The sequence below is a fragment of the Manis javanica genome, chromosome 3 (assembly GCF_040802235.1).
Source record: "Manis javanica isolate MJ-LG chromosome 3, MJ_LKY, whole genome shotgun sequence".
Lineage (NCBI taxonomy): Eukaryota > Metazoa > Chordata > Mammalia > Pholidota > Manidae > Manis > Manis javanica.
In genome coordinates, this window is record NC_133158.1 from 160,257,747 (window position 1) to 160,283,289 (window position 25,543).

Here is a 25,543-nt window from a genome sequence, read left to right on the forward strand (position 1 = left end):
TAGGATCTTTTTGTATGCTTTCATTGAATTCCAGGGGGAAAAAATTACACCTCTGAGGAAGTCAGAGGCTATTAAACCAGCGTCCTTCCCATTGAAGGCAGCAGGTGTCTAGAGACTGCAGTTAGACCAGCCATTTTTGCTATGCAATTTGTGTTTCAAATCTGCACACAGTGTCATTTAACAGTACTTGACTATGTTATCTGTGTCTGTCCAATTCCATGTTAAGCACATTGGAATAGCAGCAGTTTGAAAGCCTCTACATAAATCTAGGTCTGTAAAACACCATCACATAAACCCAGATTCTATTCTTGAGCAAATTTACTCAGAAATAAAAATAACAGCTTGGATTTATATTGTGTATCTCTTTCAAAGAATGTCAAATGGCTTCCACACAGAGTGTTCCAGTTACTTCACATAGTTTTCTTGGATAGAGAAGATCCATTTCTTAAGTGAAACAATTGAAGCTTAAAGAAATTTTTGGATTTTCTTAAGATTTCAGAGGGTTCTGAGAAGGCTTAAAGCCTCCCTTACCTCACTGAAGTCAATGAAAGATTGATACAAAAACTAGAATTTCCATTTCCTTAGATGACTAGATTGTGTTTTTGCAAGACACTAACATCCGTGTGATCAAAATATATTATTGACTTTAGCTCTCTTGCAGTCAGCTCTAAACTCAGTAATGTTCTTATTCCGCCCATCAAAGCAACAGGGCACTTAAGTCAATACTTAGAAGCAACCCAAAGCTACCAATTGGCAGCAAATAAAAAGCTCCATCTGAATGTTACAAACACCAACTAAGTGTGCACACATATATCACCTAATTTGATTAGTCAGCCAGTCAGCCAGTTATCTCCATTCTAAGAAAATGGGGCTCTAGATAATTAAGTGGGTGTTTAAGTTTACAAGGATCAGAAGTGGCAGAGATGGAAGACAAAACATGTCCGATATTCTTTTTCCTGTAACCACTGCTACCTCTTAAAATAGAACAGTAATGAGCCATGGGCTTAGCACAGAATGAAACCCAATAGTCAAGTTCTCATTTTATCATTGATTTCATTCAGCAAACATTTATTCAGCACCTACTAGGTGGTAGGCCCTGAAGGGGTATCTGTGGGAGGTGGTGATAAACCAGGCATAAGTCTTGCCCTCCAGGAGTGCCAGTCTATTGAGGGATGCAGATACAGCAACTGGCAGTAAGTTTAAAAGTTAAGACAGAGGTAGTGCAGGCAGCTTCAGAAGCACAGAGTAAAGGCCCCATGGAACCTGTACCACTCTGGTGGGGAAAGGGTTTTGGAAAGGTCTTAAAGCCTCCCTCACCTCAAGGCCATATTTGGCCTGACTAAAGAAGATATGTCAGTTGCACGAGCCCACTGGTCATTTTTCTCTCCTGTAAGAGATGGCCCTATTAGCAGGGATGTTTCCTTCCCATCCAGGGCCGCAGGCAACATGACTACTCAACATTACCAAGGTCTCCCTGGGCTTACACATGCTTTGGGGGTGTCCTGGTTTGATAATTCTGGGGATCAGAGTCAACAGAAGGAAGGCACACATACTTGCTATTATGACAGCTCTCTCCTCATTCATTCAGAGATGAGTCAAACTCAGGATCCTTTGTCCTTGACTCTATTCTGCACTTGCTGCTCTGCAGCCCCTGATCCCAGCCCTGCACCGAGCTCTATAAGCATAGTTAGAAAAATATGCACACTCCACAGCTGGAGTCTTCAGTTTGAAGGTTGGGTCCAAGAGCCATAGATTTTTAGCTTTGGAAAGACTTTATTCAACTTCATTTTTAAAGAAGGGCCCTGAGACTCAGAAAGAGAAACTAAATGCATACTTAATAAGAATTAGGTGTTCTTTCCAAGTGCAGAGATTCAAGGGGTAATTTGTGAGAAAGAGAAGAAGGCAGAGAAGCATTTTCATCAGTTCCCTGCTTGATGACATCTATTTTTCTCTTTTGAAGTCATTTGTGAGTGTCAAAGGGAAAACACACAGGTAGAAGGTACCATTCCACTTTATAGTGTAAAAACACTCTATGGTTTTGATGACATGAATGATAACAATAGTAACCACCATTACTTGAGCTACCATATGCCAGTCACTTTACATAAATTATCTCACTTTGTAGTTCTTCAAAAACCTCAGAGGGAGGGAACATTTTTATCTTCATTGTACCAACGAAGGTTACTGAAATCTCAGTAAGGTTAAGTAACTGGCTCAAGATCACAGTTCATTTGCATCACAGCTGGCATCTGAACACAGCCGACTCTGAACATCAGAGTCAAGTTCCCAATCATTATCTTTACTTTGGGACAGAGTTGTGAATAGCAATGTCTTACTTCAGAAATTGGAAGCCCAGTTATGGGAAGTCAGCTCCAAAGAAAAGAATTGGAAAAGATAATAGATGACAACAAACTGTATAAATGCTTCAGGATATTGAAAGTGGATAAAGCAAGACACCAGGTGTTCTGAGGATGGGATTTCAAGAACACACTGAAAAACGTTTGAAGCAATTCAACAGCTCCGTGGACAGCTGGGAAACAGCTGTGGCTGACAAACCTCTCTGGCTCACCACTTTGGGGAACAGAATGGCTCTGTTTAAATGAAAGCAGTTCATTCTCAGCAATGCTCAAAGACAGATCTGTAAGACAGAAGTTTTGAAAGTCAGCATCCAGCCTACACATTCCATTTATGTGTTAAAGAGCATGTTGCACATTTGGCAAATAGGAGTCAGAAATTTCTTAGTATTTCCTTGGCCAGGAGGCTATCCGGCTCTCTGTAGGGCTCAGCTTGGCTGACTGAGGTCAAAACCACGGAGCAGTGAGACAACTGGAGCGTCAGCTTGAGGCGGCACTCCCTCTCAGATTGTCTTGCCAATAGGTTTCAGCCCTGGGCAAGCTCGCCATGGATTCAGTGTGACCAAAGAAAATGACAGCAAACGTTCTGTGAGGTGAAAGAGTTTATTACCTGTCTTGTTCCCCCGGTAGGTCGAGCACTACCGTCTCTGCCTCCGCCCAGAGCACTGGGCCGAGCTCTCTACAAAGCGCAATAATAGCTTATTGCCTAAAGGTGTGGAAGCAGCAGCCCAGCAACAGGCCAGTTACATCATCGGGTGGTTTAAGTTCAGTGAGGATCCTGGCCGTAGGAACCCCAACTTCCCCACACAGATCATGGAAGTACATGGTCAGCGTCCGCACTACCCTGAGAGTGTGTCTTTCAGGGTGAGCTGCCCAGCAGAGCTGACGGGATTGGATCCTCTTGCTCTGCAAAGCCTCAGAGAGGCCCCTAGCTTTAGGATTCCCTGAAAAGTAGCTTCCTTCATTGTAGAGCACAGCCAAGAAAGGATAGGGACTGACCTTTTACCTGGGCACTACAGATAAAAAGTGTTGTGCTGTTCATTTTAGTATTTTGAACTGAAATGGAGACATGTTTTTATAAGAAGTGCTTCTTGGTCAGTGAGTGGGCAAAGAAGTGACTGATTATGATGGGAGAATACAAGAGAGGCGGGAACTGGGCCGATCTTCAAAGAGTTAGCCCATGGTCCATGAGCTTCAAGTTTCATTCATTCACCCATTCAGTCTACAGAATTAATTGCCTACTGCTTGCCAGAAACTATGGAAGGCACTGATGAATACATGGATGAATAACTGATGCTGGTGACTACCAACATTTTATCCAAGAGGAACAATTCAAAGAAAAGTTAAAATGCTTGCAGGCTATTTCTTAGGGGGTTATTGTTTTTTGTTTGTTTGTTTGTTTGTTTGTTTTGAATGCTTCTTCACATAAGAAAATGCATTTATCTACAGCTGAACTTTTGCATCCTTATATTATTTTCCAGGCCAGAAAGGATTACCTGGAGGGCTAAAATTTCTGATATAACAAAGCTAGTTCTTGCTGCTGTATCTGATGTAATGTATCACCTCTGCAGCTGGTTGCTTTTTCTTTCTTTGGCTGACCTTGTGAACTACTGAACTATAAAAGTGTGGCTTGCCTCTTGATATTATATCCTCTAAAACTAGAGATGTTTCCATTGCAAATAAGGTAAATCACAACATTTTTTAACACAAAATTCTGGGTCCATGATGATGCCATTCCTTGAGATGAGTAATTCAAAACCAAGAGCAGCAGATTGACTGGGGCTGGTTAGGGAATCTGTAAGATATCCATACCCAATGCCAGGCACACAGTTGGTACTAAGTAAGTATTTGTTCCAGTAGAAGAATTCTGGGCGAGTTGTCTTGGCAGTGGCTGGATATGGGAGTCTGTAGCCGACAGAGAGGAAGGGATGGGCTGGAGGTGGAGAGAGATTACCGGATGTGGGTGGGATTGCCCAGGGAGTTGGTTGACTGAGAAGGGTGCTGAGAACTTGTCTTGGGTAACCTCTCTATGAAAGGGATGGGTTTACAAAGAAGAGAGAGAGAGAGAGAGGCTGGAGGAGCTGAAGGGAAGCCAGAAGAGGCTGGTCTCCCCAGCACAAAGGAGGCGAGCACTTGGAGAGACAGGAAGGTTTCGCAACTGCATGTCACACAGAGGGGTTGGCATCTGGAAGCCCAGGGAGGAAGGCCTGAGAAGGTGTGGGGAGGGAAAGCTTCCTTACAGACAGCATCCTAGGCTGTGGAAAGAGACTCAGTTCTGTGCTTTATCTCCTCATTAGGTTCTGCCAATGTTTAAAGTGATTTCTCATCCTTTCTGATTCTAAAAATAATGTATGCTTGCTGTAGAAAATTTATAAAATACAAAGGGTAGTTCCCAAGAAAAAAAAAATGACCACTGCTTACTTTTCTTATTTTCTTTTTCCTTCCCCCACACCCCATACTGCTTGTTTTGGTGTGAGCTGCTTTATGACTTCCAGCCCACTCTCCACCAACTTGGCTTGCCCCACTGTGCTGACCCTCCCCCCTGCTTTGGACTTCGTCATTCCCACCTCAGCACCAGTTCTTCACAGTGACTGTGCTTAATGTGTAACCCAGATAGGATGAACACGGGAAGATAAAGTGATTTGGTCAGCTATCAAAGAATGCATTCTGAGTAAATGAGTGATCTGTTATGTGTGACAATGACATAGAGGGTGACATGCTTGGATAATTAATCAGTACAGAAAGTTCCATAGGCACACAGATTTGAAAGCCCATAGCCTTCTCATTGATCCAGGTTCTTCCTTGCTATCCATGATCTGAAACATGGATTTGTTAAAGTGAATCCTTTTCTGCCCATGGTGGGGGAGGGACAGGAAGGACTCTGCTGAAGAAGGGTCATTCCAGCCACATCCCTTCTCAGTAACTCTTGTATTAAAAGGTGAAATACCTGGGATCTTAGCCTGCCCACCATTTTGTAGCTCCTCTTGTGAGAGAGGAACAGAGTGTATTCATTTGCTATACTGCCATAACAAATCACCACAAAGACCTTAATACAACACAAATTTATTATCTTATACTTTTGGAGGTCAATAGTCTGGGATGGCTCAACTGGGTTCTTTACTATGGGTCTCACAAGGCCAAAATCAAGGTGTTGACTGACTGGGCTCATACTGGGAAGCTTTAGGAAGAACCCACATTCACACTCATTCAGGTTGTTGGCAGAATCCATTTCCTTGCAGCTATAGGACTGAGGTCCCTGTTTCCTTGCTGGCAGAAAGCTGGGGATACCCCTGGCTGCCACAGATGTCTCTTTGGCCCTTGAAAGTGAGCCCCTACATCTTAGAGCCGACACCATGTGTGCAGAATCCTTCTCACATGTGGAATCTTCTTGACTTCCCTTTTTTTGAATCTCTCTTCTGGCTTTTCAGCTGTATCTTTCTGACTCCAGGCAAAGAAATTTCTCTGCTTTTAAGGGGTCATGTGACTAGATTGGATCCACCCAAATAATCCAACATAATCTGCCTATTCTAAAGTGACCTTACTTATGTCTGTGAAGTCCCTTTGCTGTGTAAGATAACATATGCATAGTTTTTAGGCATTTAGTGTATGAACATCTTGGGGCAGGGAGTGGGGGGCATTTCTCATCCTACCACACAGAGTGAAGATAGGAATGAGTGAGAGTCATGATATGATTCTTCTCCTCCTTGTTTTTTGCTTTTTTGGTCCTTTCTCTCACATAGGCCAGTGTTGACTCTTCTCAGTATTACTCTTGTTCACCCTTAGCAGTTTTGCTAATCTGCTTAGAAAGCAGGAATATTTACTCTCCACTTTGAAACCTTTCTGTATTGTCCCTTGGGGTCTTGATCCACAGTGTGGGAAGTGATGGTGTAAGACATCTGCTGTTTCATTTCTTTTTGAAGCAAGAGAAAAATTTGTTTGTGAAGCCCACTTATTTTATGTGTACTGTGATCATGACTAACAATTATCTCCTTCCTTATGACAGTCATACTTAATGGGCCACCATGAAAATTATACCTCCAAGTGTTGATTTCTTGGTAACCCATCCAAACTATGGTTACTTTAGGGCTCTACTGAGCTTTTCTCTGAATTTATTTTGTGATTTGTAGGTAAACCCTTGCCTACTGTGTTCACTTTTAAAATGGCAAAATGCTTAAGTAATAATCCTGATCTGAGCATGCTCGTAGGACAGAGTGAGTCATCTTCCCTCAGATATTTGGTGTTCCGCAGAGATTCCCCATGAAACTGCACCATGGCTCATTAAACTCCATTGGTGAGGAAATTGGGTCTTTGTTAAATGTTTATGTTCTGTGCTAATGTTAAATTTAGAATATTCATGTTGTAGGTACCTTTGGGAAAAATTTTAAAGCACTAAGCAAAGTGCTAGCAGATTTCAGCCCATAGGTTTCCAAATATGGGATCTAGAAAACATTCCCTCCACCTTGGATTTATTCCCAGGTTTCTCCCTTTTCGATCTTTACATATCTAATTTTTCTTCTCTTAATGCTGAACCTCATGATCTTCTGATCACCTTTTTATACTTTCAGTGACTGCTAAGTCCTGTACTTTGGTTTATGAGCAAAAGAAGAAAGAAATAATTCTGGAACACCATTCACACATGTTTGAAGTCAAGGAAAGAATGTGCAATTGTCAATGTTTTTATTATGCATCCACATATTGAAAAACAATCTGTCCACAAAGCACTTACATTTCAAAAAATGACTTAAACAAATGCAAATACTAATAACAGAAATGTGATTCCAGAAACACGCTAGTGGAGTTAACGTGAAAAGAATAATTTTCCTCATTTAACAGTTATTAGAAATCCTCTATATGTGTGCCAAAAGAATCAGCTGGTTAAGCACGGCAAAAGATGAAGATCTAGGGAAACATTCTCAACAGAACTCCAACAATAGAATTAAACTCTACAGGAAATGATTTAAGGGACTATTTTCTCTTCTCTCTCAAAGGTGATGCTTACCTGGTATCATTCCTGATGCATGGAATGTTAAAGTTAATTCATCATGTACAATAAATGCTTTGAGACAATCGTTCAAGTTTTTTGGTGTCACAGCCACTTTACTCTCCTCAAAATTAGGAAAGAGCCCAAGGAGATTTTGTTTATTTATATCTGTCAATATTAACCATATTAAAGCTTAAGATTTTCTTTAACTTTTTTATTGATTTATTTAAGATAACAGTTATAAACCATTTTCATGTTAAATAGCATATTTTTATTAAAAACAGATGTATTTCCAAACCAAAAATAAATTACCGAGAAGAGTGACATTGTTTTACATTTTTGCTAATCTCTTTAATGTGCAGTGTAACAGAAGACAGCTGGATTCTCACACCTGCTTCTGCATTCAATTGCACTATCCCTCATCATATAGCCTCTGAAAAATTCCACGGTACACAGATTAGAAAATAAGGTTGAAATGCAAGTTACATTTTCATATTATTCTGACAATGTTTTTGACCTTGGGAATCTTTCTGGGTAGGTTTTAGGAACCCCCAGTGGTCCCTGGACCATACTTTCAGGCATTAGGGCTTCCTTCTCCCAAGGATTCCTGCAATAGTGTGCTTGCATATGGTATTTTCTCCTCAGCTAACTCTGTACCAAAATGATGTATCATACTGATGGCTGAAATGAAATCACAGTGTTTTAGGGCTAAATCATTCATGATGCTTTGTGTAACTTCTAATTTTGAATGACCTCAATGAAGTAACATCTAATGATTAGCTTTCTAGATCTGGCATTGTTTCTCTGACCTATTTCAGAAGGGTTAGGTTTTCTAGTTGTCTTTCTGGGATATGATTGGCAGAGCTTGATTGGCAGAACCAATCCATGTACTGATTCTGCTGCTGAGTCCTCACTGAGAAGGTTTAGGATGAAATAGTTCTAGTATTCAGCCTGTACCAGGCTACCAAACATTTTTGGAAGCCTCCCTTGAAATCTCACTGTGTTCAGTATTTCAGAAATATGGGAGAAATTACAGGAGAATTTCCTCCTCCATCTTCCCTCTGAGAAAAGGAAAACACATTTTTATAATAATCACTTATGAAAGTGGAAAAATGCTACCTTGTTTATGAGAATACCAGGGTATTCCACCTGTCAGGCCTGACACAATTCAACCGCAAAAGGCTGAGACATTTTTGATTCTCCATATGTCGAGGACAAGCTTCATACATACTGATTTGCACAAAAACCACAGAGAGCTCTCTCCAGGGAGAGCTAGCACTTTGACAAGGCTGAATGATGACTTAGAACAACAGGGGTAGGAACTCTTGTGCAGTGCTGTCCACAGACCCAGGCATATCTTGTATCTGGTAGCTGAGAGCTGCCACATTAAAATATCATTTGAAATTTAAATTCCTTGTAAAACACCAAGAAAATATGGGCCAAAGAGCTGCTAATGGAGGGACTGGATTGTCACGAAATCATGCCGAATACTTACAAATGACTGAAAGAATATTAGGAAAGTAGTCAGTTGAAAAGCTATTAGTTTAAAAAAAGCACATCTTTTAAGAGTCAACACATTGAGATACTGTTGAAGTCGGGCAGTCATCATCTGTATTTTTATCTCCAGGTATGGTCATTTCATTGGAGATGAGAAAATATGACCTTTGATGCTATAATAGGGTTGTAGTTGGAGACAAGAGTCTTGTTATGCTGAAAAAATTCAAATATTGTATTATTTCACTGTTAGGGTTTCTTTCTTGAAAAATGAGAATTATCCTATATTTGACCTTAACAATTTTCATAAAACTTGAGCCCATCCCCCCGAGGAGATGTGGACATTTTCAGCCCTCCTCGAACCTCTAACTCACGCCTCACTCCCCTTGCTCTCAGCGAACAGTCTTGCTTTCCCGAGAAGACCACTCCTCTTCAGCCCCTCAGTCGTCTCTGCCTTCTCAGGCCCTCCATCCAGCAGTTTCCCTTCTTGTTCCTCTGTCTTAACCTTCTCTTTGCTCTGGCTTATCCTGCTTCACCTGTAACTAGAAATCTAAGAGAAAGCCTCACTTGGCTTTACACCCAATAGGCTATTGTTTCTTCTCTTTCTGTCCTTTTCACCTGGTTCTCAGAAAGCAGTCCATACCGCCACCTCATTATTTGTCTTTTTTTACCCCTGCCTTTTGACTGCTAAAGCCATTTTCTCAGATATCTCCAGTGATTCAATGGTATTTCTCAATCACTCACTACTCTTATCTGGGGGTAGTTTTTTTTTTTGTGTGTGTGTGTGTGTGTGTATTCATCTATTTGAGCATAATTTTATATGTGCCTGTATCCCTTATTACCAAGGTCAAAGACAAAGTGGATTGTTCTCTAGCTAAAAAGCCAGGTAACAAGAGAGTGTGTAGATGAGCAAGAACCCCAATCCTTGAGAGGAGCATTAGAACTTGCTACTAAGAGATGTGTTGGGACTACAGAATGACAAAGACAAAAATGACCAAATTCCCTGATAAAATCAGAGGTTCAAGAAATAGGATTGTGTCTTCTCCCCTTCCTATCTACATGGTGTCTCGAGTGTTCTCATGCAGTCTCAAGCAGGCTTATCCAAATAGGCATTGCTTTTTAGCCCAGCCTTGGGTCTGGGTCACCCTTATAAACATAGCAAGATGTGGGCAGAGCTGGTGTGAGTGTGTCCACAGCTGTTCCAAGAGATTTTTGCCTGGGAAGGTGTCAGAGTGTCTTGGACATTGTGTGTAAGACTGAACCCTGCCCACAACCTAACTGAACATGTTTTTTAAAAGCTCCAAGCCTTGTAGCAAGAGTGGGTGGCTAATTTCCTAACTCACCTATTCAACTCATTTGTGGTCCCAGCAAATAATCCCTCTTTTAGGACACACGGGCTTTATTTCAAAGCTGTTCCATTTCTTCACAGGGTAGATAGGAATGTGCAAAGTAGTAGCTTTCTCTTTTGTGTGGGATATCACTTATGAAGTGGAGTTCAGTTCTTTGTGCAAAAGGAATTGTGGGAATGTCAAAACAGTTTTGAACAAAACTGTATATTCAATTAAAAGCCTTTCTCTCCAAAGGCCCAAAGCTCTCACTGGGAAGATGCAGAGTCCATTCCAGGATAGAGTAGATTCCACAACTGGGGAAATAAAGAAAGGAACCCAGGGCCTTACATCCCTGTATGTGAGCCTAGGAAACTTTTCTGGGAGTACAGATGGCCTGCAAGTCATCTTCAGAGCTTGGAAATACAGAGAGTAAAGTTAACAATAGAACTTCTGTGATAGAATTTTCTAGTTTAAGAGTAACTATTTTTATTCCACAAGATCCTCCTGATGGAAAATACTGTTAACTGAAACCCCCAGCTGAAGTCTCTTTGTTTTGATTAGATGCAGGGTGTTGACTCTCTCCAGGAAGAAGGAGAGTACTTGGCAGAGGTCATTGTGACCAGCTCCCACTCCCACCTGCAAAGGCTGAGGGTTGAGGCAAATGTGAACACCTGCCCACCAGTAGAGGGGGCATCCCTGCCATTTTGCCTGTCACGATTAAAGGTCTATTCATCTGGAATAACAAAACTGGGATGTGGCTATTTGTCATGCCAATTCATGACATCTTATTTCTGTTGTCTCTTCTATCCCAAAGCTAGTTATCGAGTTCAATCGTCCTTCCTCTAGGATAATTTTTAGTAAATAAAAATCTCTATGGAAATTCATGATGGATATGGTTTACAGCCAACTTGTTCATGTTTAGGGTTGGGTCAGGTTTGTCAAGTACACCACCTGTGTATTTTATGCTTCTTTTTCTCCATTCACCTCTTAGCTGTCCCCCAAGCATCTCTCATGGACTCTCCTCTCTTTCTATATACTTTGCCCAGGCAATCTCAGCCACTCCTGGGGTCTTATGTTCCATCTGTATGCTTATAACCTCTAAATTCTTTGTTCTGCCTTAACTCTATATAGTTCCAGCCCCTTATTTTCAGCTCTCTTATTGAAATATCTACATGAAATTCCATGTGGCTGTTTAAATCAACATGTCCAAAACCAAACTTACTGGACTCTCCTATCTACAAAGTAATTTCTGTTATGTGGTCCCATCTTAAAACCCAGTCACTCCTTACTTGCCCCTCAAGCACCAACATCCACCAATTCTCATCCCAAACATCTTGAAAGTACTATCTCCTCTGCTCTGTTATCCCTCTGCTTTTATTCATTCATTAATTCATTCAAGGTTTACTGTAGTCCAGAACTATGCAAGGGCTAGTGACATACCGGGAAGATGAGAACCAACGAATACATCAAGTAAAAGGCACTGTGCTCGTTGACCTGTCAGAACTCAGGGTGGTGATGTGCAGGGTGGAGCAGGATGAGCAGGAGTGTGGGAGCCTAAATCTAGGACTTCTCCTGTCTTGGTACAACTCATCTCTTGCTGGAACACTAGAAAAACCCTCCAGCCACATGTCTCTTCTGCCCTCTGCTCCACTACCTGTGCTTTATGTTCGAAGTTGAAATCAGATTGTCTCTCTCCTGGCTGAAATCCTTCCATGTCCCCACCCATGTGGCAGGACATGTGCCAAACTTCTTGACCCTACTTATAAAACGTTCCAACTCAACTTTTTTCTCCCATGGCACTACTCTTTTACACAATGTAATTATTAACCTCACAGTCCATAAAATGCCCACTCTGCCTTTACAATTTACTATCAGTATGATTTTCAACCACCCTCTTTCCTCCTTTGATGATCAACTCAATAGATCATTTTCCTAATGATTGCTGCTCACATTTTGCATAGCTGTTTCCAGTATCAAGACACTGAAGAGTTTTGATAAACACAGATAATCAGTGTGTGATTATTTACTGTCTTGACATACTTTCAGAGGCACCATACAAAGTGTAGCATACAGTAGCCATGCAGCAGGCCGCCAGAAACAAGTCCTTAGGTCCTGTTCTTAAGAACACTGAAGTCATCTTTACAGATGAGTGTGCTCTCAGAAGAGAATGAGAGTCTGGTGCTGACCACCTGGACTTCACAGGAGTGGGCCACTGTAACAACATTCATTCATTCATTCATCCATTCACTGAGTCATTCATGCATCCAACACTTAAGAACATTTGCTAAGTACTCCGTGTTGCAAAGATGAGCTCCACCCCCAGGGAACTCACAGTCTCTTCTGTGATAATTTCTGTGAATTTTATCCAAATGCTAGAATCAAAAAGGAGCAAGCAGGTCTCTGCTGAGGGATCAGAGGGGCTAGGAGGACACTTGAGAGGCTTTTAAAGATTGAATATATTTTTTTGTTTGTTTCAAGAAGTGTGAGTGTGTGTGTTTATGTATTTAAGGAATAGGGTGAATGGTAGCACGTGGATGGGAAAAAAATTGCTGGCTTGGTAAAATGAACCAAAATGCAAAGATATTTTTTTTTAAAAAACTCCATAATGATCATTATTTGGGAAATTATGGCAAGTTCAGTGTGGCTTGAGGAGCAGCAAAGGGTGGGCAGGGGATGCAGAAGGAGATGGTTAAAGGTAAACAGTGCAGACTGTAGAAGACTTGTACCAAGGACTTCAAACTTTCTCTGTAAACAGTGGGGAGCCCAGAGAAATCTCTGAACAGCAGAGTGACTGATCAGATTGTTTTCTCAGTGAAGGTCTGATGTGGGTATGAAGGATGAATTGTGAAGATGAGCATTTAATGAATGCTTTTTAGACAAGTCCATGTCTGTGTCCCAGCTAACTTTGTATATTTGTGTGTGTTTCTTCCTAGTGACAGTGCTGGCCATTTTTCATGAACTGCACGTTGACCTTGACCTGTACACACTCTTGTTTGGGGAGAGTGTGCTGAATGATGCAGTGGCCATAGTCCTTACCTAGTAAGTATCAGAACTTGGCCTCTGATTCTTTGACCACATAAACTATGCTTCTACTTAATGATAGTTACTAGTGGCTCTAATAATATTTTTTTCTCTCATGACATTAGAGGTATAGGCAATTGCTAGTTTTTATGGAATTGTGACCAGAGAAAATCTCCAATAATGGGTACAATTCATTAGGCACCTAATTTTTAACACTATTAATGATTATCATGTTTCCAACCTATTACAAGATACTCCCTAGAGGGTAATATTTTTTGATCAGTGCACATATTTAACTGATTCACCTAGAGTTTCTAAAATGCACATAAATGAGCTTTAATTCAAATCAATATTGTTTAATTTTTTCCTTACACACGTCATTTTCCAGATAATAGACTAATAGAAACCATTGTACATAGAATAAGTTTAGCAAATTGGAGTTAGAACTTGAAAGTCAGAATACTCTTTCTCTACACAAATGTAATGCTTCATAGGAACACATACATCTTTAAATCATGACATGTCATGTGAAACTGATGGAGCTTCAGCTAAGAGCTAATGTAATTTTCCCTCTATCCTGGAAGAATTTTCTTTTCAAGATGAAAATGAGTGATCTTTCCTCACCTCCCCTTTAGACACTCATCATTTATATTTAATAAATGCCGCTCTGGCAGCTTTCATTATGTCAGAGGTCTCTTCTTGGTTTTGAATTAAAACCAACGTTTTGGACAACTATCAAATACCCCAAAGGAAAGTAGCTATCTGATAATTACCTGTGACAACAGAATTCAATTCAGAGTGTTAATTACTGCAGATGTATTTGAAAATATATTGTAACGTAACAAAGGATTTTTAAAAGTCAGAACTCACAAAGGGGAGTAGGAAACAACAGAGAACTACTCTTTTTCCTGCCAACTGACATTTCGTAAGGCTGTCACCCCAAAGCTGCCTCCAAATTCAGCAACTTTCAAGCAAGAGTCTCCAAATGACTTCTATTTCACCTGTCCACTAGACGTGCCTTTCCTGCATTAAAGGAAAATATCAGTGAGTTCCAATTAAGAGCAAAAGCCACGGCAGATTTGCAAATGCTAAAGAGTGCTTTTAAGGAAACACCAAAAACAATTAATCAGGGCATCAGGAATCTCTGTCCAAAAAATACTAGTATCAAAGACACATTTGGAGTAAAAATTTTTTTAAATCTGCCGAGTCCCTCATTTTCACTTCCTGAGCTGCCAAGTTGTAAAAGGCCAAGCAAAGCAAACCCACGAATGATCTTGGGGAAAGAATCATGCAGCTACAACTGAGGGCAGGTGGGGCCTTTCCACGTCCAGCCCTACCATTCATAATTGCTCTCCATTAAAAACATAGACTCCAAGGATGAATGTTGATGCTGCTGAGCACAAGCCTGGCGGCATTTGAAATAGTCTATTTAGTATCTTCTCAGCCCAATAAATGGTTATTGCTGGCCGTGCCTTTTCTGCTCCCCTCCCCATGCATTTCATGCCTTAATAAAATGTGTTTCTCACCCTGGCAAGATCTCTATCTTTCTAGGCATGAGACAGTTGTCATTCTAACCAAAATCTTGTGCTTTTTAGCTTTGGCAATTCAAGAGTTGTGCAGAGTGACCCCAATGAGCTCTACCTTTAAAATAAAGGTAATCTTAAATTAGGAATATATGACACAGAAACTTCCACAGATTCAAATATGCAGGCTCTTTGTTCCACCTGGTGCACTTGGGCCCTGCCAACCCCTTCCATGAGGTCTACTGAGTGGTCTGTAACTATGCTGTCCTGGGTCTGGACTGTCTTTCTGCCAGGGCTGTCTTTTGCTGACCACTTCCTCCATCTTGCACAATTTTCCACGTGTTCTACTTTTCACTTTTCTCTCTTGCTCATTTGCTTCTTAAACTTAGTTTATAGCACATATGACAGCCTCTTGTTACATCTACTTACACACACATATTCCTTCTCCTTTTAATGCCCATCCCCACACTCTCTTTTCCAACGTTCTTCTGTTTCCCTTAGGAAAGCCCTTTTTAAAAGTCTTCTAGGACCTTCAGAACGTAAGTGTAAACATTTATCTCTCCACTTTTCTCCCCCTTCACATTAAACTGTGCATAGTACCCTAACACAGCTCTTTGGCTGGTAACTGTATGCTTTTACACACACAAAGTTCATCCCTCCCCAGCTTCTGTCTCTGCCTTACCAAATCTGTCCTCACGCAGCTCATGCTCCTCCTTTGGGAGCCACTAGCCCACACGCTAAGCCTCTACTCTATCCCTGCATGGACCGCCATTAGTTTCTTTCTAACTCAGCAGTGCAATCTTGGGTTTACATGTCTATTTTAGTTTCTAGATAGTAACTTTTGAAAACAGTCTATGTCTTTGAAATGTACATTAAAAGAACAAATGAAAACCTCTTCTGTGTTTTCCCTTTCTTAGTTCCACCTTTGTATGTTTTTGAAGTTTAAGAACGGTATAGAGCCCTTCTGTACCAAGGAAAAGGAAAGGTATACATTTGGATGTGAAATCAAGCATAATAAAGGACTCAAACCATCGGCCTCTGTGGCCCCTGGCGGAGCCCTCAGAGCCGCTTCCGAATGGCCGCACACTTCCATTTACTTTCCCATCTTCCCCCAGCTGACCTCCTTGTTCATGGGCTGTCCTCTTCAGTTTTAGTATTTTTCAAATTGAAATCGCTAGTATTGTTGACAGTACCATGCTCTAGTATTTTCATTCAAATGTGTAGTAATTTGGTTGTGTGTTAGATTAAATCAGTTTTCTGTGCTAGTCTAAGAAGCAAATGACTTAGTTCTGTTTATTAGATTAAATGTGCTCTGAATTTCAGACATAATTAAATGTGATGACCACACCTCTCATACATAGCAACAGGTAGTAGGTAGTGTCCCTATGGCTTAAAATAATCCAGAATTGTTCATCTTAAAATAAAAGTAACTTTATTTAACAAAAATGTTTTGAAATAAGCTCATCTCTGACCCATTGTGATATTTCAAGTATATAGGGGATGTCATGCTCAAATCTACACATACTGGTTCATGAATGAATGAATTCCACATGATGGATTTGCATTTCTAAAGATTGTTTAATAGGCTATGGAGGAAGGCAAAAGACAAAGTGAAAAGGACTCAAAGAATGTATGTTTTGAATACTGAATAAAGACATTACCTTCAGAGGGAATGTGATAGGGCAGAAAGAGCCCTAGATTTAAGTCAAAAGAGCTGGTATCACAGTTGCATGCATTTATTGTGCAGTTACTACAGTTGACAGGAAACCAACCCAAACTGTAGTAAACAAAAAGGGCATCTGTGTTGGCTGACATAACTGAACAGCAGGAGTAGACATGGCTCAGGAAAGGGTCCACTGAAGTGAGCAGGACTCTTTTTCATTCAGCATCTTCAGGGTCACATCCCTCACCTGGTCACAAGATGACTGCCAGTGACTCTCAGGGTTGAATCCTTCTTCAAGAGAATCTTTGTCCCATCACTCCCAACCCAAATCTTAGTATACCTTATAGATTTTCATGTCATTCCAGACCCACTTGTGGCCAGTTAAATGTACTGCATTTATCGACTCAGGTATAAGTCACATGCTTCTTCAGTTCAAGGCTGTAATCAGTTTCACTTGAAAGAATATAAACTAAACTGGAGTAAAGTGGGATTATTACACAGAGCAATATTGATACAAAACAAGGAAAAGTGGCTACTGGAGCGAAACAAAAGAAAACAAAACCTGGAAGACCATGATAGTGACTTTATATGAACATAAAATCTACATGCTTGTTTCCTTACCTATAAAATGTGAGAATAGTTATTCTATATACATTACAAAATTATTCCAAGCAATATAGTTAGTTAGAAAGACTCTATAATCTCTGTAACCTGTGAAATCTATGCTGTACTAATATATATATACTTATTATAATTTATATCATCATTTATATTGATTTCTTTCATTCTACTTACACAGATCTCTCTGGTTTCATTAGAACGACTAAAGATAGACCTGCTACTATAAAGCATTCCTTCATAAATATGAGTTTATGATCCAAGGAATATAGAGAATAACCATTTTTACATGTAATTTCCTCCATTAGGAATGAACCACTTAATTAAGACATACTGTCTAAAGTTGATAAATCAAGAAAAAAAGGTCGAAGTATTTTACCTAAAATGAAAAAGGTATTCACAGTCAAAATTGGTACTGCTTGTGGAAGTTAATTGGAGAAGGGAAAATGCAATGGTAGGGATAAACTAACTAAAAATGCTACATCTCTCACAGTAAGAAATCAGTAAGTGCAGTGTTGATAAATCAAGACATAGAGATATATGTGTATTATTTAGAGTCATAGGACAATTATCAGAAGAAATAAAAACATAAATGGTTAAAAGGGAAACCATGCTTTATGAAAAGGTAAAAAAGATAATTTAACTATTTTGTATCCTTTTACACTCTGAAATTTCGTATGTGTTTGAATTATGTTTATTTAAATATTCTTCAGTTGGTCAAGCTATCAAAAGCAGAAACTATAAAAGAAAAGCCAATTTATGTAATGGCAATAGAGCCAAGCAATCAGAATTTTTTAGCAGGCAAAGTCACTACAAATAGAATTAAATGATGAAGGATAAGCCAAGGAAAGCAGTTTTAATACATGTTGACAGGTTAATAATGGTCTTTAAAATAGACATGATGAATTGTTAATCTTCCTTATATACCAGATATACTAATTGTGTTATCTTAGGTAAGTTACTTAATCTTTCTCTGCCTCAGATACCCTGTTTATTAAATAGAGATGGTAGTAGCACTATCTCATTAGGTGGGATTAAGCATAAAACATTTAGTACAGGGCTTGGCTCATAACACTCAATAAACATTAGATACTAGCTGCTAATAATACTCCTGTTATCAAAGACCAGTAAGGAAAAGGTAAATGTAATAGAAAAATGGGCAAGGGATATAAATAGATAATTAACAAATAAATGGGCAATAACTAAATCTACTAAAGAAGAACAGCTCCACTAAGGATGAAATAAAGCAAATTTAATCAATAATGGGGTACATTTTTGCCTGACAAATGTTCAAATCTTCAGAACTCAAGAAAAAACAATCCTTCCTGGGGTAAGTCAGAGTATGGGGAAATGGGAATCCTTCATCATTACTGATAAAGGAGAAAAGTGAGAGAACTTTTATTTATTAAGAATCATTAGAATTTGTGAATCCTTTGATCCATCTATTTCATTTCTAGAAATTTATCCTAAGAAATAACTAAGGTCATATGTAACAATTTATCCATGGAGATGATTCCATTGATTTGAGCAAGATGCTGCATATAAGTTACTAGTTGGTTGTGTAAGTTATAATATATTAATGTCATGTAATCCTATGCAGTCATTTGAAAAATGATATAGAAAAAATGTATTGTTCTATAGAAAAAAACATTCACAGTACATTTTTAAAGAAAAATTTTAAATGGTATATACAATAAGATCTATTTTGGTTAAAAAATCACAAATTTAATGTGTGTATATATAAATACAATTATTATGTATAATACATAAAATATACAAACAAATATAACATATAAAATCGAAGTGTTAGGTGGGATCACAGGTGATTTTCATTTTCTTCTTTTGCCTTATATATATTTATTTTAAATAGTTTAAACTAGTTATGATCAACTCTGGTCCTAAGAATCCCCTATTAATATACTTGGTAATTGGCAATCTCCATTTAAATGGAGATTTAACAGAGGTTTAAGTCTGATTTTTTTTTCTACCCACGAAAAAGCAGAAAGATGTTGAGTGTTCTCAACTTCTTATCTGCAAACAGAGAGAAATGTTGCCAGTTTTGTATTGAAACATCTCCTTGTGAAATAATTCCACAGTATGCAAATGACTCCAGATTTTCTTTGAGATAAAATTAGAACCTCATTAAACAGCTGGCTCCTGAATGACAAAAAATACATACCTTTATTCCCCATTAAGCAAATGCTTATAAGGAAATTCAGTATACATCATTAGAAGAGAGGGAGAAATGGAACACCAATTTTCTCTTTTTTAAATAAGTGCTACACTGCTTAGAGGTTCTTACTAGAAAATGTCATTTAAAGTGTGATACTGGTGAATGCTTAGCACTTAAAGTGAGTGACATTTTGAAAGACTGTATTTCTTATAGCCCATGCATCTTAAGGGAAATTTAATATGGCAGTTAATGGGTTGTCTGTGAAACTCAAAGAACCGTGAGACTAAGAGGAACCTTGAGGTATCATCTAGCCATTCAACAAAAATGTACTGAGGAACTATATGTGCTGACATTATGCTGAACATTTGGTGATATAGATGGATGGGTGCAGTAACCCATCCCTGCCCTCAAAACTCCTCACTGAAATAGGCAAACAATAGCTATAACAAGACTTAATATGTGCAACTAAATCTTGCTCTAAAATTAAATCATCACAGAAAATAACTAAGTAGTTATAAACATATGTAACTAAACATAAGATTGATTATAAACATATGTCACTAAGGAATTTTTTTTGGTACCAGTATTTCTAAATAGACTGTAAGGTACTTGAAGTCAGGTTATACTTTTCTCTATCCCTCATGACACACAGCTAATTATTTGGAAGTTTCTCAAGTAATTACTGAAGAAGTAAATTAATATACCCTTTCAGATGAGGGTAGAAACATTTTACTAACCCTCTCATTAAAGTCTATTCCAGGCTATGGTAATTATACAAGACAAAGAGATAAAAGCCATCCAAATCGGTAAGGGAGAAGTAAAACTCTCACTATTTGCATATGACATGATACTGTATATAGAAGAGCCTAAAAACTCCATCAGAAAACTATCAGAACTAATAACTGGATTCAGCAAAGTTGTAGGATACAAAATTAATACACAGAAATCTGTTGCATTCCTATATACTAACTATGAAATAGAAGAAAATCAGGAAAACAATTCCATTTACAATTGCACCAAAAAGAAAAAAATACCTAGGAATAAACCAAACCAAAGAAGTGAAAGACCTAAACTCTGAAAACTATAAGACACTGATGAGAGAAATTAAAGAAGACACAATAGATGGAAATCAATCCTATGCTCTTAGATATGAAGAATTAATATTGTCAAAATGGCCATCCTACCCAAAGCAATTTACACATTCAGTGCAATCCCTTCCAAAATACCAAGAGCATTTTTAATGAAGTAGAGCAAATAATCCTAAAATCCATATGGAACTGCAAAAGACCCAGAATAGCCAAAGCAATCTTGAGAAAGAACAAAACATGGGGTAGGAGGTAGAATTATATTCCCTGACTTCAAGTTATATTACAAAGCTATAGCAATCAAAACAGGATGACACTGGCACAAGAACAGACCCACAGAACAATGGAACAGGATAGAGAGCCCAGAAATAAATGCACACATATATAGTCAGTTAGTATATGATAAAGGAGCCATGAACATACAATGGGTAAAAGTCTCTTCAATAACTGGTGCTGGGAAAACTGGAAAGATCCATGCAAGAGAATGAAACTGTATTACTGTCTAACTCCATACACAAAAGTAAACTCAAAATGGAAATATAAGACATGAAATCATAAAACTCTTAGAAGAAAACATAGGCAAAATCTCTTGAACATAAGCATGAGCAACTGTTTTTTGGACACATCTCCTCAGGCAAGGGAAACAAAATAAAAACATGAACAAATGAGACTATGTCAAACTAAAAAAACAGCAAAGGACACCATCAGTAGAACAAAAAGGCAACTTACAGTATGGGAGGATATGTTCTTAAATGATTTATCCATTAAGAGGTTAACATCCAAAATACATAAAGAACTCATAAGACTCAACACCAAAAAAAACAACAAAAAATGGGCAGAGGACCTGAACATTTTTTCAAAGAAGAAATACAGATGCCAAACAGGCACATGAAAAGATGCTCCGCTTCGCTAATCATCAGGGACATGCAAATCAAAACCGCAGTGAGATAGCACGTCACACCAATCAGAATGGCCACTCTCCAAAAGACAAGAAATAACAAGTGCTGGCAAGGATGTAGAGAAAAGGGGACCCTCCTGCACTACTGGTGGGAATGTAAATTGGTATAGCCACTGTGAAAAGTAGTATAGAGGTTCTTCAAAAAACTAGAAATAGAAATACCATATGATCCAGGAACTCCATTTCTAGGAATTTACCCAGAGAAAAAAATATCTGATTCAAAAAGGTATATGCACCCCTGTTTTTCTGGCCACATCATTTACAGTAGTCAAGATATGGAAGCAACCAAAGTGTCCATCAACAGATGAATGGATAAAGAAGAAGTGGTACATATACATAATGGAATATTATTCAGCCACAAAAAAGAAACAAATCCTGCCATTTGTGACAAAGTGGATGGACCTAGAGGGTATTAGGCTAAGTGAAGTAAGCCAGGCAGAGAAAAAATAGTGTATGATTTCATTTACTTATGGAATATAAAAACAAAGAAAATGAACTAAATAGCAGCAGACTCATAGACACTAAGAAGTGACTGGTGGTTGCCTTAGGGGAGGGGTTAGGGTGGGTGAGCAGGGAGCGTGAAGCAGATAAAGGGGCACAGAAATTCTCAATTATAAAGTAAGCTGGTCAAAGGGATGGTAGTACAACATGGAAATATAGGCAGTGATTCTGTAACATCTTCCTAAGTTGAAAAATAGTTAGTGGGGGTGAGAATTTAGTAATATGGGTAATTGTTGAACCACTGTGTTGTATACTTGAAAACAATATAAGAATATACATCAACTTTACTTCAATTAAAAAAAAATCCATTCCAAAGGATGGATGTTTAATATTCTTCATACTGATTCTTCCAAATATTTGAAAAGCCTTATTTGTTATCCTCATTAGCTCAACAACTTCTTCTTCCATTTGACCTATAGTTGTAAAAACACAGAGGTGATAAAAATGTGTCTCCTTTTGTTGGGAATAAACCAAAACTTATCACAATCGAAAGTATAGTATTTCTCACAAATATGTTTAACTTAAAAACAAGTTTCTTAAATCTTGACACATCTTTCTGAAGATAATTCACTTCTATATTTGCCTTGAAAATTCATAATCAACATGAAATGCATTTATTTTGATGCCTCTCTAGATACTGCTGTGATATATAATTTTTAAAAAAGAAGTTACAGCCCTTCTTTGCTCAAGTACTCCTTGTCCTGGCAATTTCAGCTGACTTCAGCCTCGGACACTAGGTGGCATCGCCTAGCAGGAGTGGTGAGGTTCCTCAGCATCTTTAGGAAGTGGCTGCGAGGCAGAGCTCAGCTGACCTCGTGCTTTAAACCAGAACCCCAATGTTTGCTGCCCGCACCCCTGCCTTCTGCTGAAGCAGTGTTTGTTTCTTCTCTTTCCTGATACCTGGTTCCTGTTTCCTGGCTATTCTTCTGGCTTGTCCCATACTGTAGTTCTTCATAGCCCTGTTCAGATTATTAGAAATTGACCTTGAATTTATCTTGTGACTCTGTCCCTTGTCTCTCAGATTAGATCTGCCATTTACTCACTGCTTCTCCAGAACTCAGCAAGGGACCTCGAACCTCCTTTGCTCCGTAGCAAGCCATGTATGACAAACTGACCTAAAAAAAACTAAAGAAACTCATGCTGATGTTTTCTTATCTCAATTCTACTGTACTCTAATTTATTATAATTGTGGGTGTAAATGACAGAAACTCAATACAAATTAGCTTGAGCAAAAGGAATTCATTGACCTATTTAACAAGTTCAGCAATTCTGGGCATACCAGGACTCCAGTTTTCAAACATGGTTGCCTATTCTTTCTTTTGCTTTGTTGGCCCTGATTTCCTCTTAGTGCTAGCCTCATTCTTTCCTGGTACAGATAGATGACTTACTCTAACAAGCAGAAGAGGGTGACTAATGGCGTCTCCAGCTATATTGTTCTAGTTCAGTCTCCCAATATTTTCATATCAGCCATGGAGAAGGACTTGTATTGGCTCTGTTTGGAAGGATTTGGATCTCAGAAGATCACTCCTAGACCAATCACATAGTACTCCAAGGGAATTAAACATGATGATTGGTCAAGTCTGAATCATATCTCCATCCCTGTGGCCAGTGGCATGGAATCCATTCAAAAAAAGTGTAATGAGCATCTCAGAACAAAAACTATTATATTTCATGATAATAGAAGTTCAGAACCTGTGGAAAAATGAGTCAGATAGTCCCTATGCTATTACAAACGCAAAGAAATGCTTTATTTAAAAAGGCAAATTTTCATTTCTAAATGTAGAATTGATTTTGAAGAAAAGAAGAGAAAATTCCCCAGGTGTGAGAAATGAGAGAAATCACAAGAGTAGAAAGCTACCACTGTCAGTGGCCACATGACTTTGTATAGGATATTAACCCAGAGGTTTTGGAGTCAGAATCCCATTTCCATGTGAAAATCAGAGCCCTACATATAGACTCACTCACTGTAATAGAATTGATCAGAGCTCTTTGAGTAAAGCCAAGAGTCTCAAAGTGCTCCTTCAGTCATCACTAGCCTTAAGAAATGGTGAGGAACTTGCCATCTACCTGCAATTTTAGTCAAAATCCCTGGTCTGAGCAGTTATTATATAGGAAATGGAAGCCAATAAATTAAGCTAAAAAGTTTTCAGGATTATGGAAACACCTGTCCCAGCCTCATTTCCCTTTTCTTACTTCCAAATATACTAAATTGTTCTGAAGTGATACTTTCTCAAGCCAGGCAAATGGAAATACCACAGAAAAAAAACCTTCCTGAAAATGAACTCACAATAAATATTTACAGGCCACAAAGGGAAATAACTCCACCATGAAGAAAATCCAGGAGATAAACAAAAGTAAATCAGAAAACAATCCCCATAAAGAACTAAACAAAAATTATAGAAATCTGTGAACAATTATAAAATGATCATATTAAAAATGACCAAAGAGATAAGTGAAGGAGCAGAAAAAAAAAAGATAGAAAAGCATATAAAATAGAAAACCAAAGAAATTTTCAGAAAGAAAAATTCAGATATTGACATGAAAAACTAAATAAATGATACAAATTTCATATTAAATCCAGCTGGTGAATTAGCAGAAAAAGTTGGCAAATGACCCAGTATGTTAAGATAGCTGGATAAATTAAAACTAATACACATCCAAATACATTATAGGGAAACATGAGATGACCAAAGACAAAGTGGAAATCTTAAAAGCAACCAGAGAGGAAACATGGATTATTTACCATGGAAAACAATTTGGATGACAGCAGTTTTATTATTAGCAATAATAGCTGCCAGCAGAGAGTGGAATAATATGTACAAATTACTGAGGGAAAACCAAAAACTTAGATTCTAAATGCAATTAAAATATCATTCAAGGATAAGAATGAAATAAAGATACTTTCAGGTAGATGGAGTGTGCCACTCATAGATAGTCAATGATAGAAATAGGAAACTGAACTTAGAAAGAAGTGGGAAACAAGGAGTTATGGGCAAAGAAATTGATGAAATGATCATAAATTTAATAAGGAATGACTGTGGCAATAATGACTACATATGGGGATGGGTAAAATAAGTAGAACCAAGCTCTCCATTATCTGCTACACTATTCAGAGATGGCGAACATGAAATGATACTAGAGGGAGAGATAATGCTGTGTAGAGAAACTAAAGATACAGCAAAAGACCTGTCATTAATGGACTCCAATTTTAATTTGGGTAACCATGTTCATCAAAATGTTTCTCAAAGTGGTGCAAAAGAATCTGACAACAGTTGGCCCTTTTCATTTTAGTTTAGAAATGCTGAAATTGGTATATACTTGTTATGAAATTCTACTCTAATAATTTCAAACTGCAACAAATTCCTCTGTGTTAAGAAGCTGTCTCCTTTGCAGCTCTCATGATACCAGTCACAGAATTCATCATGTTCTCTCTGGAGGCTGTCCTTCATTTCTCTTGTCTTCCTAGTTTCTCTTATTCTCTATTTTGATTACCTCTTGTTCTCTTATTGTCAGACTTATGATCCACACTAGGAATTCACCTGTTCAGTTCCTTCCAACTCCTGGGAAGAGGTTACTTCCATGGGTGGAACACAGAGGACATTTGCTGCCATACCAGTTGTTGATATATATATTGTGTGATGAAGATGCTTGAAAAAATTTTCCTTTATGTGCACAAGTGACTTTGAGCTGATGCTCTGGGCAACAAACCAGTTTTGAAAGACAGTTGGAAGATGTAGTTATGTCTTCTGCTGTATATCATCTCTAAGTCATATTAGCTCCTTATTCATTTTAGGCCCCTCTTTGAAATTTTCTCTTTCTACATTGAAGAGCCTGGTGAGGTTCT

At 38.5% G+C, this 25,543-nt stretch overlaps 1 protein-coding gene across 1 annotated transcript in view; it reads left to right on the forward strand.

The window, feature by feature from the left end:
* Positions 1 to 25,543, forward strand: part of SLC9A9 (solute carrier family 9 member A9) — a 544,320-nt gene that overhangs the window by 189,569 nt on the left and 329,208 nt on the right. The window contains exon 6 of the mRNA XM_073232241.1: positions 13,091 to 13,196. Within this exon, the coding sequence (XP_073088342.1) occupies positions 13,091 to 13,196 (106 nt within the window). The remainder of the gene's footprint in view (positions 1 to 13,090; positions 13,197 to 25,543) is intronic.